This window comes from Peromyscus maniculatus, chromosome 18 (genome assembly GCF_049852395.1).
Source record: "Peromyscus maniculatus bairdii isolate BWxNUB_F1_BW_parent chromosome 18, HU_Pman_BW_mat_3.1, whole genome shotgun sequence".
Classification (NCBI taxonomy): Eukaryota; Metazoa; Chordata; class Mammalia; order Rodentia; family Cricetidae; genus Peromyscus; species Peromyscus maniculatus.
In genome coordinates this window covers 397,954-419,667 of record NC_134869.1, presented here as the reverse complement: position 1 = coordinate 419,667, position 21,714 = coordinate 397,954, and the positions used below count along the sequence as shown (strand labels likewise).

Below are 21,714 nucleotides of genomic sequence, written 5' to 3'. Positions count from 1 at the left end.
CTTCTCTCAAAATTAAGCAAAAATACCTCACAGGCATGCCCCACAAATTTTGAGTTTTAGTTAATTCCAGATGTATTAAATTTGGCTACCAAAAATAGCTATCACAACTGTACCCACTGTCAACTTGATAAACAATTGTATCTTTTTATTGTTATTTTAATTTTGTAATTGAATTTAATTTTACACATCAGTCACGGATTCCCCTCTTCTCCCTTCTCCCACCCCACCCCGCACTCCCCCCAACTAACCCCCCATTCCCATCTCTTACAGGACAAGGACTCCCCTAGGGATTCCATTCAGCTTGGTAGATTCAGTTGAGGCAGGTCCAGTCCCCTCATCCCTTCACTCTGGCTGAGCAAAGTGTCCCTGTATAGGCCCCAGGCTACAAAAAGCCAGATCATGCACTAAGGCAGATTCTGGTCCCATTGTCTGGGGGTGTCCCAAACAATCGACTGTCTCACTTATCCAGAGGGCCTGATCCAATTGGGGACTCCTCAGCTATTAATTCATAGTTCATGTGTTTCCACTAGTTTGGCTGTTTGTCCCTGTGCTTTTTCCAATCATGACCTCAACATCTCTCGCTCATACAGTCCTTCTTCTTTCTTGCCAACTGGACTCCTGAAGCTCTCCCTGGGGCCTGGCCATGCTACCATCATTCAGTGGATGATAGTTCTACCAAAACAGATAGGATGTTTGGCCATCCAAGAACCAGAGTAGGTCACTTTGGGCTTTCTCTCGACCATTGCCAGTAGTCTATTGTAGAGGAATCTTTGTGGATTTCTGGGGAAATCCTATTTCCTATTCCCATGGGGTCTTCATCTATCACAGTCTCTCCTTATTCTCCCTCTCTGTTTTTGATCCAGCTGGGATCTCCCATTCCCCAAGTTTTCATTCTCCCAACCCTTGGCCTTCATTTCCCTCCCTCATGTCCAGTTTGCTCATGTAGATCTCATCCATTTCTCTGTCATTGGGTGATCTCTGTGTCTTTCTTAGTGTCCTCTTTACTAGGTAGCCTCCCTGGAGTTGTAAGTAGCAGTCTAGTCATCCTTTGCTTTACATCTAGTATCCACCTATGAGTGATTACATACCATGTTTGTCTTTCTGAGTCTGGGTTACATCACTCAGGATGATATTTTCTAGATCCATCCATTTGCCTGCAAACCTCATGATGTCATTTTTTTTCTGTTGAGTAGTACACCATTGCATATATGTATAACTATACATTCTTCAGTAGAAGGGCATCTAGGTTGTTTTCAGTTTCTGGCTATGACAAATAATGCTGCTATGATCATAGCTGAGCAGGTGGTACAATTGAGCATTCCTTAGGTATATACCCAAGAGTGGTATAGCTGGGTCTTTGGAGAGATTGATTCCCAATTTTCTAAAACAGCACCATATTGATTTCTAAAGTGGCTGTTCAAGCTTGCATTCTCACCATCAGTGGAGGAGAGTCCCCAAGCCCCACATCCTCTCCAGGATAAGGTGTCTTTAGTGTTTTTGATCATCGTAGCCATTCTGACAGGTGTAACATGGTATCTCAGAGTCATTTTTATTTGCATTTCCCTGATGATTAGGGATATTTAGCAATTCCTTAAATGTCTTTCAACCATTTGAGCTTCTTCTGTTGAGAATTCTCTGTTTAGCTCTGTAGCCCATTTCTTAATTGGACTGTTGGGCATTTTAATGTCTAATTTCATGAGTTCTTTATATATTCTGGATATCAGCCCTCTATGAGATGTGGAGCTGGTGAAGGACTTTTCCCATTCTGTAGGCAGTTGCTTTGTCTTGTTGACCATATCCTTGGCTCTACAAAAGCTTCTCAGTTTCAAGAGGTCCCATTTATTGTTTCTCACAGTGTCTATGCTACTGGTGTTATATTTAAGAACAGATCTCTTGTGCCAATGCGTTCAAAACTACTTCCTACTTTCTCTTCGATCAGGTTCAGAGTAACTGGATTTATGTTGAGGTCTTAGATCCATTTAGACTTAACTTTTGTACACGGTGACAGATATGGATCTATTTGCAGCCTTCTACATGTTGACATCCAGTTATGCCATCGCCATTTGTTGAAGATGCTTTCTTTTTATCATTGTACAGTTTGGGATTCTTTATCAAAAATAATATGTTCATAATTGTATGGGTTAATGTCAGGGTCTTTAATTCAATTCCATTGATCCACATGTCTTTTTTTTATACCAGTACCAAACTGGTTTTTATTGCTGTAGCTCTATAGCAGAGCATGAGGTCAGGAATCGTGATGCCTCCAGAGGTTGTTTTATTGTACAGGATTCTTTTGGCTATTCTGGGATTTTGTTTTTCCATATGAAGTTGAATATTGTTCTTTCCATGTCTGTGTAGAATTGTGTTGTATTTTGATGGGGATTGCATTGAATCTGTAGATTGCCTTTTGTAAGATTGCCATTTTTACTATGTTAATCCTGCCTATCCATGAGCATGGGAGACCTTTCCATTTTCTGACATCTTATTTCTTTTTTCAGGGACTTTTTTTTCAAGTTCTTGTCATATAGGTCCTTCACTTACTTCTTTAGTTACCCCAAGGTATTTTATATCATTCGTGGCTATTGTAAAGGGTGGTGTATCTCTGATTTCTTTCTCAGTCTGTTTGTCAATTGTATATAGGAGGACTACTGATTTTTTTTTTTTAGTTAATCTTGTATCCTGCTACATTGATGAAGGTGTTTATAAGCTATATGAGTTCCTTGGTTGAATTTTTGGGGTCACTCGTGTATACTATCATGTCATCTGCAAATAGGAAAAGCTTGACTTATTCCTTTCCAATTTGTATCCCCTTGAACTCCTTATGTTGTCTTATTGCTCTGGCTAGAACTTCAAGTACTATATTGAATAAGTATGGGGAGAATGGACAGCCTTGCATTGTTCCTGATTTTAGTGGAATCACTTTGAGTTTCTTTCCATTTAATTTGATGTTGATATTGGCTTGCTGAAAATTGCCTTTATTATGTTTAGGTATGTTTCCTGTATTCCTGATATCTCCAAGACCTTTATCATGAAGGGTGTTGGATTTTGTCAAATGCCTTTTCTGCATCCATTGAGATGACCATGTGTTTTTTTTTCTTTCAGTCTGTTTATATGGTGTACTACTTTGACAGACTTTCATATGTTGCATCCCTGGGATGAAGCCTACTTGATCATGGTGGATAATTGTTTTGATGTTTTCTTGGAGTCTGTTTGCCAGTATTCTATTGAGTATCTTACCATCAATGTTCATGAGGGAGATTGATCTGTAGTTCTCTTTCTTTGTTGCATCTTTGTTTGGCTTGGGAATCAGGGTAATTGTAGCCTCATAGAAAGAGTTTGGTAATGTTCCTCTGCTTCTATTGTGTGGAACAATTTAAAGTGTATTGGTATTAATTCTTCTTTGAAGATCTGGTGGAATTCTGCTCTGAAACCATCTGGTCCTGGGATGGTTTTGGTTGGGAGAGTTTTCATGACTGATTCTATTTCCCTTGGGATTATTGGACTATTTAAATAGTGTATCTGGTCTTGATTTAACTTAGGTATGTGGTATGTATCCACTTAGACAATTATCCATTTTTTTAGATGGCCCACTTTTGTGGAGTAGAGGTTTTTGAAGTATGACCTGATGATTTTCTGGATGTCCTTAGTGTTAGTTGTTATGTCTACCTTTTCATTTCTGATTTTGTTAATTTGGATGCTCTCTCTGTGCTTTTTGGTTAGTTTAGATAAGGGCTTGTCTATTTTGTTTATTTTCTCAAAGAACCAACTCTTTTTTTCATTAATTCTTTGTATGGTTCCCTTTGTTTCTATTTTATTGATTTCAGCTCTCAATATTATTATTTTCTGTCATCTATTCTTCTTCAGTGACTTTGCATCTTCTTGTTCTAGAGCTTTCAGGTGTGCTGTTAAGTCACTAGTGTGAGATTTCTCCAACTTTTTTATGTGGGCATTTAGTGCTATAAATTTCCCTCCTAGCACTGTTTTAATAGTGTCCCATAAGTTTGGGTATGTGGTTTATTCATTTTCATTGATCTCTAGGAAGTCTTTAATTTCTTTCTTTATTTCTTCCTTGACCCATTGGTGATTAAGTTGAGCATTATTCAGTTTCCATGAGATTGTAGGCTTACTGTAGTTTTTGTTGTTGTTGAAATCTAACTTTAAACTGTGGTAGACTGATAGAACACAGGAAGTTATTCCATTTTTTTTTGTATCTGTTGAGATGTGCTTTGTGGCCAAGTATGTGATCAATTTTAGAGAAGGTTTCATGGGGTGCTGAGAAGGTATATTCTTTTTTGTTAGGATGAAATATTCTTTGGATATTGATTAAGTGCACTTGAGTCATAACATCAGTTAAGTTCGATATTTCTCGGTTAAGTTTTGATTTGGCAGACCTGTCCAGTGTTGAAAGTGGGGTGTTGATGTCTCCCACTATTAATGTGTGGGGTTTTATATGTGATTTAAGCTTTAGTAATGTTTCTTTTACATTTGTGGGTGCCCTTGTGTTTGAGACATAAATGTTCAGAATTGAAACTTCATGTTGGTGGATCTTTCCTGTAATTAGTATGTAATGCCCTTCTTGACCTCTTTTGATTGATTTTAGTTTGATTTCTATTTTACTGGATATTAGGATGGCTACACCCACTTGCTTCTTAAGACCATTTGATTGGAAAGACTTTTCCCAGCCTTTTCTTCTTAGATAGTGTCTATCTTTGAATTTGAGGTGTTTCTTGTATGCAGCAGAAAGATGGGTCCTGTTTTTGTATCCATTCTGTTAGCCTATGTCTTTTTATAGGTGAATTAAGTCCATTGATATTAAGAAACATTAATGACCAGTGCTTGTTCATTCATGTTATTTTTGGTGGTAGTGTGTGTGCTTCATTTCTTTGGGGTTTACTGCTGTGGTGTTATCTATTGCCTGTGTCTTCATGGGTTTCTATCTGTTTGTATAATTGCATGCCTGTGAAGTTGACTGTGTCATACAAAGACTTTACCACATTGCATTCATAGAGTTTCTCTCCAGTATGTGTTCTTCCATGTACTTGAAGATAAATGTCTTCAGCAAAGGTTTTCCCACACTGATTACATTCATAGGGTTTTTCTCCAGTATATGTTCTTTTATGCCTTTGAAGATAACTATGACATAAAAAGGCTTTACCACAATGATTACATTCACAGCGTTTTCCTCCAGTATGTGTTCTTTTATGACTTTGAAGATAATTGTGATATAAAAAAAGCTTTACAAGACTCATTACATTCATATGGTTTCGCCTCAGTATGTGTTCTTTTACTTTGAAGATAACGATGACATGAAAAGGCTTATCCACACTGGTTACATTAATAGGATTTCTCTCCAGTATGTGTTCTTTCATGACTTTGAAGATGACTGTACTGTGCAAACACTTTACCACACTGATTACATTCATAAGGTTTCTCTCCAGTATGTGTTCTTTCATGACTTTGAAGATGACTGTATTGTGCAAACACTTTACCACACTGATTACATTCATAGGGTTTCTCTCCAGTATGTGTTCTTTCATGACTTTGAAGATGACTGTATTGTGCAAACACTTTACCACACTGATTACATTCATAGGGTTTCTCTCCAGTATGTGTTCTTTCATGACTTTGAAGATGACTGTATTGTGCAAAGGCTTTACCACACTGATTACATTCATAGGGTTTCTCTCCAGTATGTGTTCTTTTATGCCTTTGAAGATGACTGTGACATGAAAAGGCTTTACCACACTGATTACATTCATAAGGTTTCTCTCCAGTATGTGTTCTTTTGTGCCTTTGAAGATGACTGTATTGTGCAAACACTTTACCACACTGATTACATTCATAGGGTTTCTCTCCAGTATGTGTTCTTTTATGAATTTGAAGATATCTCTGACATGAAAAGACTTTACCACAATGATTACATTCATAGGGTTTCTCTCCAGTATGTGTTCTTTTATGACTTTGAACATAACTCTGACATGAAAAGGCTTTACTACACTGATTACATTCACAGGGTTTCTCTCCAGTATGTATTCTTTTGTGCCTTTGAAGATGACTGTCATGCATAAAGGTCTTACCACAGTGATTACATTCATAGGGTTTTTCTCCTGTATGGGTTCTTTTGTGCCTTTCAAGATGACTGTGACGCATAAAGGCTTTACCACAGTGATTACATTTATAGGTTTTCTCTCCAGTATGTGTTCTTTTATGACTTTGAAGATAACTCTGACATGAAAAGGCTTTACCACACTGTTTACAATCATAGAGTTTCTCTCCAGTATGTGTTCTTTTGTGCCTTTGTGGATGACTGGGACATTCAAAGGCTTTAACATATTGATTATATTCATATGGTGTATGTCCAGTATGTGTTCTTTCATGCTTTAGGAGAAGACTCTGACATTCAAGGGCTTTAACACATTGAGTACATTCAGAAGGTTTCTCTGTAGTATGACTTCTTTCATACCTGCATGGAAAATTAGTGTATGTAAAAGATTTACCACATTCACTACAATGTTGAATTTGTATATCTATAAGTATTTATTTTTCAATTTGGTCTAAATGTAAAGAGGAATAAGATCTTAATATTTTAGCCCATTATTTACACTTAGGTGTTTCCCCTTCGTTAAGGATTGTTTTGCATATTTGAAGATTCCTGTGATGGTAAGATGCTTTATTACCTGGCTCATATTGATGGCATCTGTTTTCTCTATGAGATTTCACATCATTGAAGAGAACTGGATTAATTCAGACCTTTATCTCACTTCTTCCATTAACAAATTTTCCTAAACTGTGAGTCCTGCTATATTTCCAAAGTGAACCAGGACAAACAAAAGCATTTACACAATCCTGGCACTCACTGCAGTGTGGTTGTTGCTGGATTACCAATGAAGCTGAAAAATCATTTTTTGTAAAATTGCATCACATTCAACAAGTCTACTCCACATGGGGATTATTACATATATTCTGATTGTTCTAAGATGAAGAAATGTATATTGCTTCTTTCTATGTCCCTATGTTCATATTTTCAAAGTGACATATGATATACCTATTAAGGGAAGAATAAGAATTAAAAGATTTCCACATTTCATTTAGAGTTGGACTTTCTGTTCTTCATCAACATGTGGTATGGGGATTAAGTTTTCTCCACAACAACCACCTCTTAACGCTTTACTCTAACTACTCTTCTCCCTAAATTTAGCAAAGTCAGAACAAATATACGAGTAACAATATTTTACTATGAATTGTTTGCTTATTAGAAGGTTTTGAATATAATCTTATTACATATTTAATGAGCATAACTTTTGTAATATAAATAGTAAGAAACTAAATGGATAGTCACATCTACATCATAGGTCTGATGCAGCTATTATTCAAATGGTGGTAACTGTTAAGACACTGACTCTTGTCTTCATTCTTGAAAGAATGACATGAAAACACAATTCACTTGCCATTGATGTATATGGTATTGAAATCATTTAATGATCATCAGTGTACTTTAAACTATAATTATTTATACTGATGCTATTATTTAAAAGTTACAGATACATTAAAATATCTCCAGAGGAACATTTATATCAGGTTGCACATGAAAATTACCTTCCATGTCTTCGAAAACTTTGACAGTGCTCTTCAATATTATCTTCCCACTTGTAGCCTAGAATATTATACCAGGGAATATATGAAATATTATTGGAAATTGTGCAAAATTAAATTAACTCCCTTCAATTATCCTTAAGACCATGCTTAATATCTTCACCTCATTATTCCTCAGACTCAATCAAATTACAGAAGAGTATCTATAACCAGGAACTAGTTGTCCCCTTATTTTAAAATATGGAGGAAAATTTATAGTATTACCTATAGCAGTGAGGTTTCTGTAAGTTTCCACCATCACATCTTTGTAGAGATTCTTCTGGGAAGGATCCAGCAAAGCCCACTCTTCATGAGTGAAGTTGACATGCACATCATTATAGGTCACTGCATCCTAAAATTTGCTATACATAAATGTGTCATGCCCATGCACACAACAAGACATATGATACTGACATCATTGTAAATGCAGGCTTCTTTAACAATATAGTCATGTAATTCTGGTGTTTCAAACACTTATTCTATAATACAAATATAATAATATTATCATTTAGCCACTTTAGAAGGAAACTGAATAGGGAATTTACCTCTATCATTTCTGAATGATTTGAATGGGATATCACCTTGTAAGAGAATACATATTACCAGATAGATTGACAAGATAACCCATCATCAGTACTGATTACATGTTAGAGAAACTGTATGAATAGTTACTATCTACAAAAAAGATGAGCAAGCTGGGTGTATTGACTCATACGTTTAATACCAGCATGAAGATAAAAGAGGCAGGTATATCAGCATCTGAGTTGAAAGCTAGCCTATACTACGCAATCAGATCTAGGAGAGCAAGAAGTAAAAATTAAGAACCTGGCTCCTCTGTGAAAATCAATCAAACAAACAAAAATGATAGGAAGAACTCAGAGGTTTTTTTTTTTAAATGAAGTTTCTACAAAGAGATACATAATCACTTGAGTTATGCATTCATTTTCCAGATACCTGAATTGCTTCAGTTTAAATGATAACCTTAGTAAATCTTACCAAAAGGAACTATGCATTTAACCAGCTACAAATAGAGAGATGAAACCATTAGCAACATACATGTTGATCATAAATAATCAACACAGTACAAGAGAGACAGCTCAGACGTTAAGAGTTCTTGTTGATCTTGCATATAAGTGGGTCCAATTGCCAGTACTTACATGGGAGAGTCTGAGGCATTTAAATCTGGATGGATATATTTAACCTTTTGCCAAAAGTCATCATTCCCTTGTCCTTTGCAAGAACAAAATCACTTTTGGTGTACCACATTATGTTCTATCTTGTTTCTTATTGTGATTGAGTTATCTACCCAAAAGCACCACAGGTAATGAATGGGTTTATTTGGCTGATTCTGCCAGGTCACAATCCATCATTGTGGGAACTTAGAAGTTCAAGCTAGCAAATCAAGACAAAAATCATTTAACTAAACTATTGTTTAGTAGATTTCTCTGTTACTTGGTCATTGTGTCATGCTCAGCTAGCTCTCTTATCCAGCTCAAGCCAACTTTCTTACAGATATTGTACCATCACTGGAAGGGCCTTCATACATCAATCAGCAATCAACAAAATCTCTCAAAGACATAGCACCCAGCCATTCTGATGGGTCACACCCTAAACTGAGGTTCCCACAGATGACTATAGGCTCTGTATGTTGACAGCTGGAAGTAACTAGGACACAGACACAATAATATATGAGAAGGTTTTAAAAACCAAAAGCCAATTTATCAACAATGTCAATAACTTAAATAGCAACAATGCAAACATTGATGATAGTAACAACTGGAAAACACATGTATGTCAAGAAGTGAGGAGAAACAAGCTTCTAAGATCAAAAAGAGTAAACTAATGCTGTTTCTCCTCAGAAAGTCTCCAAACCAATAAACTCAAGGAACTCATAACATAATATAGTAATTTTTCAGAAAATAAAAATAGGGGGAGGTCCATCATTTTGCAGAAGAAAATATAACCAAATTATAACTAATAAAAAATTGACAAAACCTAGATGGTACAATTGAATAAAGGAGACACAAAGAGAGACCTATGTAGTTAACATGGTCTCTTGAACAAGAACTGTTAAGATTATAATGAAAATCAAAATAAAAAATCACTGACCACCACTTATTTTCTGCATCCCAGTTCTCTCCTTAGCCAATAATAGAAAATAGGTTGAGTGAGGACTGTTCTAGCAACATTGGATGGGTTCACTTGAGGTCTGACAGTTCTACATTGTAGAAAAAGGTTTTGACTACTAAAATTATCTCATTATCTTTTAATAAAGGAAAGAATGTCTGTTAGGATCATTTCAAAATCCTTTTATTTCCTATGATTGATGACTGGATGTAAGTCTGCATCAGAGTGTGAAAATGCAAAATTTTCAAACCACGTGCTGGATAAGAGACTTTTAAATCAATGTTGTATGATTTGTATTATATACCTAAAGCAACCTCTTTTCCTCTAATTGTTTTATAAGTCATATGCATTTTTGAAAAAAGTATATCCTCATTTTCATCTATATGTTTTATGTGTGACAGAGGTTTTCTAGGTGTGTACAAGTGACACACCAAAGAGTGTGTGGGATCCCTGGATCTGTAATATCAGGTGGTTATGAGCCCCTCAACTTGAGTGTTGGTTTCTGAACTAAGGTCAGCCCCAAGAAGAATATTTGCTGAGTGTCATGCACAGCCCACAGAGTACTTTTTATCCAATAAGCTAAGTCTTTTTTTAAAAAGATTTATTTATTAATTATGTATACAGTGCTCTGTTTGCATGTATCCCTGCAGGCCAGAAGAGGGCACCAGATCTCATGATAGATGGTTGTGTGCCACCACGTGGTTAATGGGAATTGAACTCAGGACCTTTGGAAGAGCAGCCAGTGCTCTTAACCTCTGAGCCATCTCTCCAGCCCATGCTAAGTCTTTTACAGATTAAATAACAACAGAAACAAAAATAAAGAAAGAAGTAAATTAATGAACCCCAGGAACTTGATGAATCAGTATTAAGATGTTGGGTATGAGACCAGGTAGGGTACCTACAGACCTTCCCCAATCTCTATTTCCCAATATCCAATACTTAGGGCTGTCCCTAGGGCTGCAACAGAACTTCAGCTGCAGCTTCTCCTCCACCTGTTCATAACTCCTGTGAAATCCAAAGACTATTTCCACCTGCCCTGCCCTTCCCACCTCATATCTATGTCAAAAGACCTAACTCGGGCAGCACCCTTGATCTACTAATGGTCATGTTTTCCAGAAGGCTGTCCACAGATCTACCACATTATCTCTCATCCCAGATCTGATTTAACAGTTACCCCTATTACTTCAGTAGACCACCAGAGGCAGCTTCCCCTCTCCACTCTCCATGTCTCCTGTAGATCCCAAAGATCATCTACCCTTCATCTCCCCTTCCCCTAGTTTTCAACAGCAGCAAGCATTCTCCCTTGAACACACAATTCAATAAGTCCAGGAAAAAAGGAAACACTCAGCAAACATATACTCTGAAACTCAAGAGAAGAAACAGAAACCCAGGAACGAAACTCCCATCTAACCAAGATAAAGTCAGAAACCAGCACCTTGACCTATAATCACCCCAAACCTGATGCCTAACATAAGGACATGATTAATAACAGCCAGGGCAATATGTTACCACCACAGCCCAGCTATTCTACCACAGCAGGCCCTGAAGAATCTAACATAGTTGAAATACAGGGGAAAAAAACCTTAAAACCAAATATATGGAGATGATAGAGGCCCTTAAAAAGAAAATGAATGAATACCTTAAGAAAATTCATGAAAGGATAAACAATCAAACAACTGGAGGAAATCAATAAATTCCTCCAAAAAAGCTAGGAAAACACAAATAATTGCAGTAAACCAATAAACAATGTAAATTATACCAAGATAAGACAAATTAATCATTAAAGGAAACAAAATTTTTAAGACTTGAAAAATGAAAACTGAAAAATAAGGAAAACACAAACTGAGGAAATTCCAGAAATAAAAAATTTAGGACTACAAATGGGAAGTACACAGCCAAGGTTCACCAATATAATAGAGAGTTGGAAGAGAGGATCTCAGGCACTGGGGATATAATAGAAGAAATGGATACATCAGTCAAAGTAAAAGTCAAATATAAAATTTTCTTGTATATAGGAGGGCTACTGATCGTTTTGAGTTAATCTTGTATCCTGCCACCTTACTGAAGGAGTTTATCAGCTTTAGGAGTTCCCTGGTAGAATTTTTGGGGTCACTTATGTATACTATCATATTGTCTGCAAATAATGAAAGTTTGACTTCTTCCTTTCCAATTTGTATCCCCTTGATCTCCTTTTGTTGTCTTATTGCTCTAGCTAGAACTTCAAGTACCATATTGAATAACTATGGGAAGAGTGGACAGCCTTGTCTTGTTCCTGATTTTAGTGGAATTATTTTGAGTTTCTCTCCATTTACTTTGATGTTGGCTGTCAGCTTGTTGTAAACTGCCTTTATTATGTTTAGGTATGTTTGTTGTATTCCTTACCTCTCTAGAACCTTTACCATGAAGGGGTGTTGGATTTTGTCAAAGGCTTTTTCAGCATCCATTGAGATGATCATGTGTTTTTTTTTTCTTTCAGGTTATTTATATGGTATATTGCATTGACAGATTTTTTTGTATGTTGAACCATCCTTGCATCCCTAGGATGAAGCCTACTTGGTCATGGTGGATAACTTTTTTAGTATGTTCCTGGATTCGGTTAGCCAGTATTTTATTGAGTATTTTTGCATCAATGTTCATGAGGGAGATTGGTCTGTAATTCTCTTTTTTTGTTGCATCTTTGTGTGGTTTGGGTATCAGGGAAACTGTAGCCTCATAAAAAGAATTTGGAAATGTTCCTTCTGTTTTTGTGGTGTGGAACAATTTGAAGAGTATTGGTATTAGCTCTTCTTTGAAAATATGATAGAATTCTATGCTGAAAGCATCTGGTCCTGGGCTTCTTTTGGGGGGGAGGGAGACTTTTGGTGATTATTTCTATTTCCTTAGTAATTATTGGTCGATTTAAACAGTTTGTCTGGTCTTGATTTAACTTTGGTATGGGGTTTCTATCCAGAAAATCATCCATTTCTTTCAGATTTTCGAATTTTGTGGAGTACAGATTTTTGAAGTATGACCTGATGATTCTCTGGATTTCCTCATTGTATGTTGTTATGTCCCTCTTTTAATTTCTGATTTCATTAATTTGGATTCTCTCTCTCTCTCTCTCTCTCTCTCTCTCTCTCTCTCTCTCTCTCTCTCTCTCTGCTTTTTGGTTAATTTGGATAAGGGCTTATCTATTTTGTTGATTTTCTCAAAGAACGAATTCTTTGTTTCTTTGATTCTTTGTATTATGCTCTTTGTTTCTCTTTTGTTGATTTAAGCCCCTAATTTGATTATTTCCTGGTGTCTATTTCTCATGGGTGAGTTTGCTTCTTCTTGTTCTAGAGCTTTCAGTTGTGCTGTTAAGTCACTAGTGTGAGATTTCTCCAACTTCTTTATATGGGCTTTTAGAGCTATGAATTTTCTCCTCTTAGCACTTCTTTCATGGTGTCCTGCTGTGGCGTGTTTTGTATGGCAAATGTGTTGCTTTTATTGGTTAGTAAATAAAACACTGATTGGCCAGTAGTCAGGCAGGAGGAAGTATAGTTGGGACAAGGAGGAGAAGAATTCTGGGAAGTGGAAGGCTGAGTCAAAGACACTGCCAGCTGCTGCCATGACAAGCAGCATGTGAAGATGCCGGTAAGCCACAAGCCACATGGCAAGGTATAGATTTATAGAAATTGATTAATTTAAGATATAAGAACAGTTATCAAGAAGCCTACCACAGCCATACAGTTTGTAAGCAATACAAGTCTCTGTGTTTACTTGGTTGGGTCTCAGTGGCTGTGGGACTGGCAAGTGACAGATTTGTCCTGACTGTGGGCCAGGCAGGAAACTCTAGCTACAGTGTCCCATCACTTTGGGTATGTTGTACATTGGTTTTCATTGAATTCTAGGAAATCTTTAATTTCTTTCTTTATTTCTTCTTTGACCCATTGGTGATTCAATTGGACATTATTCAGTTTCCATGAGATTGTAGGCTTTCTGTAATTTTTGTTGTTGTTGAAATCTAAATTTAAACTATGGTGGTCTGATAGAACACAGTAGGTTATTTCAATTTTTTTGTATCTGTTGAGATATGCTTTGTTTCCAAGCATGTGGTCGATTTGGGAGAAGGTTCCATGCGGTGCTAAAAAGAAGGCATATTCTTTTGTGTTAGGGTGGAATATTTTGTAGATATCTATTAAGTCTATTTGAGTCATAATGTCTGTTAGTTCCCTTATTTCTCTGTTAAGTTTCTGTCTGGTAGACCTGTCCATTAGTGAGAGCGGGGTGTTGAAGTCTCCAACTACTAGTGTATGGGGATTAATGTGTGATTTAAGCTTTAGTAATGTTTCTTTTATGAATGTGGGTGCCCTTGTATTTGGTGCATAAATATTCAGAATTGAAACTTCTTCATCCTGTCAGATTTTTCCTGTGATAAATATGTAGTGTCCTTTCTGATCTCTTTCAATTGATTTTAGTTTGAAGTCTATTTTATTAGATATTAGGATAGCTATACCAGCTTGCTTCTTAAATCCATTTGATTGGAAAGTCTTTTTCCAGCCTTTTATTCTGAGGTGGTGTCTGACTTTGAAGTTGACATGTGTTTCTTGTATGCAGTAAATGGATGGATCTTGTTTTTGTATCCATTCTGTTAGCCTGTGTCTTTTTATAGGTGAATTGAGACCATTGATATTGTTGAATATTAATGACCAGTTATTGTTAATTCCTGTTATTTTTTGGTGGTAGTGTTGTAGGTTCCCTTCTTTGTTATTTGTTAGTATGGGAATATCTATTGCCTATGTTTTCATGGGTGTGTCTAACTTCCATAGGTTGAATTTTTTCTTCAAGTGCTTCCTGTAGGGCTGGATTTGTGGAGAAATATTGTTTAAATTTGGTTTTATCATGGAATATTTTGTTTACTCCATCTATGTTGATTGGGGGTTTTGCTGGGTATAATAGCCTGGGTTGGCATCCATGGTCTCTTAGTGTATGCATAACATCTGTAAAAATATGGAATGCTTCACGAATTTGCATGTTATCTTTGCACAGGGACCATGCTAATGTTCTCTGCATTGTTTCAATTTTAGTACACATACTGCCGAAGTGAGCACTACATTAAATTTTTTTCTGGTGTATGTGCATGCCAGTGTGTGTGTGTGTGTGTGTGTGTGTGTGTGTGTGTGTGTGTGTGTGTAATGTAAGTCATGAGGGAAATGTGGAGAATAGAAGAAAATTTTATGGGGTCTGTTTTTGTCCATCCTCATATGATGATCAAGATTAGGTCACAGATTTGCACAATACAGACATTTATAACAGAGCAGTCTCATTGATGCTTAAATAAGATTAGTTGATACACAAAATCAGTAAAATATTGTCTTTTCAGGTTGTAAATAGGTTTTCATTTAAATATAGTGGAATATAGGAGAAATTTAGTAATAAATCTTATTTGCATATGAAAATGATATAGTGCTGTCTTTGTTTTTGTTTTTATTGCAGGTGAAATGAATTAGTTTATTATCAGGACTTCATAACACTTTCTCAGAACAACAAATGAATGTCAGAGAATAGTTTTTGTGAGTAAACATGGTTGCTGCTAATCCTGATATCCTGAGTTCAATCTGTAGGAAACCCATGTCACTACTACAAATTTTTCTCCTATTTCTACATTAGTGGTATGGCATGTGCACACTCACATACCAGCACATACATAAATAATTTTAATACCCAATCAATTGCCATTGATGTCACTGGATTCCAAATGATTCCCTGGATTTCATCTCCAGAACTATAGGATAAGTAGATTACAGACATGTATAAGCTGCCCTCTCACTGCTGCTTGCACATCATGGAAAAAAGGATGAACACATAAACACAGTTCAAACATTTTTAAATTGATGAAATCAAAAAGCAAAGAAGTTAATCTAATTACTGAGGACATATGAAATGATTTTCTAGTTTAAATTATTATTATAGAATTTCAAGAATTATTATGGTTCATCAAAACATATAGAAATTAAAAAGGGGCTGATAAAGAAATCATAGAAACATCACCCTTTACAATAGCCACAAAGAATATAAAATACCTTGGGGTAATTCTACCTAAGCAAGTGAAAGACCTGTATGATAAGAACTTTAAGTCTCTGAAGATAGAAATTGAAGAAGATATCAGAAAATGGAAAGATCTGCCATGCTCATGGATAGGTAGAATCAACATAATAAAAATGGCAATCTTACCAAAAGCAATATGAAGATTTAAAGCAATCCTTATCAAAATCCCAACACAATTCTTCACAGACTTGGAAAGAACAATACTTAATTTTATACGGAAAAACAAAAAACCTAGAATAGCTAAAAGAATCCTGTATAATAAAGCAACCCATGGAGGCATCATGATCCCTGATCTTAAGCTCTATTATAGAGCTATAATAATAAAAATACCTTGGTCCTGGCATAAAATCTGACATGTGGAACAATGGAATTGAATTGAAGACCCTGACCCTAATCCACACAGCTATGAACATAAGATTTTTTATAAAGAAGCCAAAACCGTACCATGGAAATAAGAAATCTTCAACAAATGGTGCTGGCATGTCAACATGCAGAAGGTTGCAAATAGATCCATATCTGTCACCATGCACAAAGCTTAAGTCTAAATGGATCAAAGACCTCAGCTTAAATCCAGTTACACTGAACTTGATAGAAGACAAAGTAGGAAGTAGTCTGGAACAAATTGGCAGAGGAGACCACTTCCTAAATATAACACCAGTACCACAGACACTGAGAGCAACAATTACTAAATGAGACCTACTGAAACTGAGAAGCTTTTGTAGAGCAAAGGACATGGTCAATAAGACCAAACAACAGCCTACAGAATGGGAAAAGTTCTTCACCAACCCCACATCTGCCAGAGGGCTGATCTCCAAAATATATAAAGAACTCAAAAAGCTAGACTTCAAAATACTGAACAATCTAATTAAAAAATGGGCTACAGAGCTTAACAGAATTCTCAACAAAAGAATCTCAAATGGCTAAAAGAAATTGCTTGGCCTGGCGACAGCCCGCAGAGGTAGACACCCAGGCAGCAGCAGCCAACAGGGACGTACAGGCCCAGCGGTGGCCCCCAGAGGTAGACGGGCCCGGCAGCAGTGGCCAACAGGGACATACAGGCCCAGCAATGGCCTGCAGAAGTAGATGAGCCCGGCAGCAGAAACAAGCAGAGGCAGGGACTCTTCGAACCCCAACACCTGGGGAAGAAGCTATCTCCGTGGGACGGAACCAGAACGAATCTGAACACTCCATCTGAGGACAACCCAGGGCCCAGCTGCTGATCCTGCAAAACCCAACAACTTAGAGGTGTTGGTGAGACTACCTCGTTCAGCTGAAATCCACCTGGGAGAGGATTCAGATCCTTACAGTTTGAAGTCTGAAGAAACAAGATCAACTGAGGAGTTGACGAATGAACAAAATGTGACCTGGGAACACAGAAGAAGGTGCTGCCCAGCCACCAAACCAGATGAACAGAATCATAAGCATATACTTCACGAACTGAGATCAGCTACCCTTGAAGAAACAGCCCAATAGCACCAATTTAACCAAGAACTCCTACTGAACCAAGACTAAAAATTAGAACAAGGGAGGCACTCTCAGACACAGACACCACCTGCACCAAGTAGAGGAAGAGATGAGTAGACGCCAGTGCAAAAATACAGGCAACAACATAAAGACCTATATGGCAACATCAGAACCTAGTGATTCTACACCTGCAAGACCTGAACATACCAAGACAGAAGAAACAAAAGAAATCAACCCTAAAAATGACTTTAAGAAGATGATAGAGGCCCTTAAAGAAGAAATAAAACATTCCCTTAAAGAGAAAATAAAAAATTTCCTTAAAGAGGTAATGAAAAACTCCATTAAAGAGGAAATAAAAAACTCCCTTAAAGAAATGGAAGAAAAAACGAACAAAAAATGGGAAGAAAGCCAAGAAAAAGCAATTAAACAGATCAAACAAACATTCCAAGATCTGAAAAGTGAATTTGAGACAATAAAGAAAGCACATGCAGAGGGAATGCTGGAAATAGAAATCCTGACTAAACGAACAGGAACTACAGAAACAAGAATAACCAACCGATTGCAAGAGATAGAACAGAGAATCTCTGCCACTGAAGACACACACAATAGAGAAAATAGATTCGCCAGTCAAAGAAAACACTAAAGACAAAAAAGTCATAACACAAAACGTCCAAGAAATTTGGGACACCATGAAAAGACCAAACCTAAGAATAATACGGATAGAAGAAGGAGAAGAATACCAACTCAAAGGCACAGAAAATATATTCAACAAAATCATAGAAGAAAACTTTCCTAACCTAAAGAAAGAAATACCTATGAAGATACAAGAAGCTTACAGAACACCGAATAGGCTGGATCCAAAAAAAAAATCCCCTCACCACGTAATAATCAAAACACTAAACACACAGAATAAAGAAAAAATATTAAGAGCTGCAAAGGAAAAGGACCAAGTAACATATAAAGGCAAACCCATCAGAATAACATCAGACTTCTCAATAGAGACTATGAAAGCTAGAAGATCATGGATAAATCTTATGCAAACACTAAGAGACCACGGATGCCAACCCAGACTATTATACCCAGCAAAACTCTTAATCACCATAGGTGGAGTAAAGAAAATATTCCAGGATAAAACCAGATTTAATCAATACCTGTCCACAAACCCAGCCCTACAAAAAGCACTAGAAGGGAAAATCCAACCCAAAGAAGCTAAATACATCCACGAAAAATCAAGCAATAGATAATCCCACAGCAACATACACCAAAGAAGGACAACACAACACAACCACAAAAAATAACAGGAATTAACAATCACTGGTCATTAATATTCATCAATATCAATGGTCTTAACTCACCTATAAAAAGACACAGGCTAACAGAATGGATAAGAAAACAGGACCCATCCATCTGCTGCATACAAGAAACACACCTTAACTTCAAAGACAGACACTACCTCCGAGTAAAGGGCTGGGAAAAGGCTTTCCAAGCAAATGGACCTAAGAAACAAGCTGGTGTAGCTATCCCAATATCTAATAAAATAGACTTCAAACTAAAATCAATCAAAAGAGATCAGGATGGACATTATATATTTATCACGGGAAAAATCCACCAAATGAAGTCTTGATTCTAAACATTTATGCTCCAAATACAAAAGCACCCACATTCATAAAAGAAACACTACTAAAGTTTAAAACGCACATCAAACCCCACCCATTAGTAGTGGGAGATTTTAATACACCACTCTCACCAAAAGACAGATCTACCAGACTGAACATAACAAACAAATAAAGGACCTAACAGATGTTATGACTCAAATGAACTTAATAGATATTTACAGAACATTCCATCCTAACACAAAAGAATATACCTTCTTCTCAGCACCCATGGAACCTTCTCAAAAATTGACCACATGCTTGGCCACAAAACAAATCTCAACAGATACAAAAAAAAAAATTGGAATAACCTCCTGTATCTTATCAGACCCCCATGCCTTAAAGTTAGACCTCAACAATAACAAAAATTATAGAAAACCCACAAACTCATGGAAACTGAATAAGGCCCACCTGAAACATCAATGGGTCAAGGAAGAAATAAGAAAGAAATTAAAGATTTCCTAGAATTCAATGAAAATGAAAGTACAATATACCCAAACTTATGGGACACTATGAAAGCAGTGCTAAGAGGAAAATTCATAGCTCGAAATGCACACATAAAGAAGATGGAGCAATCCCATACCAATGAATTAACAGCACAACTGAAAGCTCTAGAACAAAAAGAAACAAACTCACCCAGGAGAAATAGACACCAGGAAATAATCAAATTGAGGGCTGAAATCAATGAAATAGAAAGCAAGAGAACAATACAAAAAAATCAATGAAACAAAGAGTTGGTTCTTTGAAAAAAAATCAACAAGATAGACAAACCCCTAGCCAAATTAACCAAAAGGCAAAGAGAGAGCACCCAAATTAACAATATCAAAAATGAAAAGGGAGACATAACAACAGACAACAAGGAAATCCAGACAATCATCAGATCATACTTCAAAAACCTGTACTCCACAAAAATGGAAAACCATGAAGAAATGGACAATTTTCTGGATAAATACCACATACCAAAATTAAATCAAGACCAGATAAACCATTTAAATAGACCAATAACCCCTAAAGAAATAGAAACAGTCATCAAAATTCTCCCAACCAAAAAAAGCCCAGGACCAGATTGTTTCAGTGCAGAATTCTACCAGACTTTCAAAGAAGAACTAATACCAATACTCTTCAAAGTGTTCCACAAAATACAAACAGAAGGAACACTACCAAACTCTTTTTATAAGGCTACAATTACCCTGATACCCAAACCACACAAAGATGCAACAAAGAAAGAGAACTACAGACCAATCTCCCTCATGAACATTGGTGCAAAAATACTCAACAAAACTTTGGCAAACCGAATCCAAGAATACATCAAAACAATTATCCATCACAACTAAGTAGGATTCATCCCAGGGAAGCAAGGATGGTTCAACATACAAAAATCAGTCAATGGTATACACCATATAAACAAACTGAAAGAAAAAAACCACATGATCATCTCCTTAGATGCTGAAAAAGCCTTTGACAAAATCCAACACCCCTTCATGATAAAGGTCTTAGAAAGATCAGGAATACAAGGAACATTTCTAAACATAATAAAAGCAATTTATAGCAAGCCAACAGCAAACATCAAATTAAATGGAAAGAAACTCAAAGTGATACCACTAAATTCAGGAACAAGACAAGGCTGTCCACTCTCCCCATATTTATTCAATATAGTACTAGAAGTTCTAGCTAGAGCAATAAGACAACAAAAGGAGATCAAAGGGATACAAATTGGCAAGGAAGAAGTCAAACTTTCACTATTTGCAGATGATATGATAGTATACATAAGTGACCCCAAAAACTCTACCAGGGAACTCCTACAGCTGATAAACTCCTTCAGTAAAGTGGCAGGATACAAGATCAACTCAAAAAAATCAGTAGCCCTCCTATACACAAATGATAAAAGGGCTGAGAAAGAAGTCAGAGAAACATCACCCTTTACAATAGCCACAAACAATATAAAATACCTTGGGATAACACTAACTAAACAAGTGAAGGACCTTTTTGACAAGAACTTTAAATCTCTAAAGAAAGAAATTGAAGAAGATATCAGAAAATGGAAGGATCTCCCATGCTCATGGATAGGTAGGATTAACATAGAAAAATGGCAGTCTTACCAAAAGCAATCTACAGATTCAATCGATCCCCATCAAAATCCCAATACAATTCTTCACAGACTTGGAAAGAAAAATACTCAACTTCATATGGAAAAACAAAAGACCCAGAATAGCTAAAAGAATCCTATACGATAAATTAACCTTTGGAGGCATCACCATCCGGACTGCCCTCAAACTCTACTATGGAGCTATAGTAATAAAAACAGCTTGCTACTGGTATGAAATCTGACATACGGACCAATGGAATCGAATTGAAGACCCTGACATTAATCCATGCACATATGAACACCTGGTTTTTGACAAAGGAGCCAAAACTATACAATGGAAAAAAGAAAGTATCTTCAGCAAATGGTGCTGGCATAACTGGATGTCAATATGTAAAAGATTACAAATAGATCCATATCTGTCACCATGCACAAAACTCAAGTCCAAGTGGATCAAAGACCTGAACATAAATCCAGTTACACTAAACTTAATAGAAAAGAAAGTAGGAAGCACTCTTGAACACATTGGCACCATTTCCTAAATAAAACACCAACAGCACAGACCCTGAGCACAACAATTAATAAATGGGACCTCTCGAAACTGAGAAACTTTTGCAGGGCAAAAGACACAGTCAATAAGACAAATAGACAGCCAACAGAATGGGAAAAGATCTTCACCAACCCCAC

At 36.6% G+C, this 21,714-nt stretch overlaps 1 protein-coding gene and 1 non-coding gene across 2 annotated transcripts in view; both read right to left on the bottom strand.

Moving 5' to 3' along the window:
- Window positions 1–260: 260 nt before the first annotated feature.
- LOC143269358 (uncharacterized) overlaps window positions 261–21,714 on the bottom strand; it is a 38,997-nt gene continuing 17,543 nt past the window's right edge. Inside the window, 2 exon segments of the mRNA XM_076554431.1 lie at window positions 261–6,463; window positions 7,858–7,984. Coding sequence (XP_076410546.1) covers window positions 4,905–6,463; window positions 7,858–7,984 — 1,686 coding nt within the window. The 3' untranslated portion in view covers window positions 261–4,904.
- LOC143269455 (U6 spliceosomal RNA) lies at window positions 14,725–14,831 on the bottom strand. The gene has a single exon (XR_013045878.1). It is a non-coding gene; the product is annotated as a U6 spliceosomal RNA (small nuclear RNA).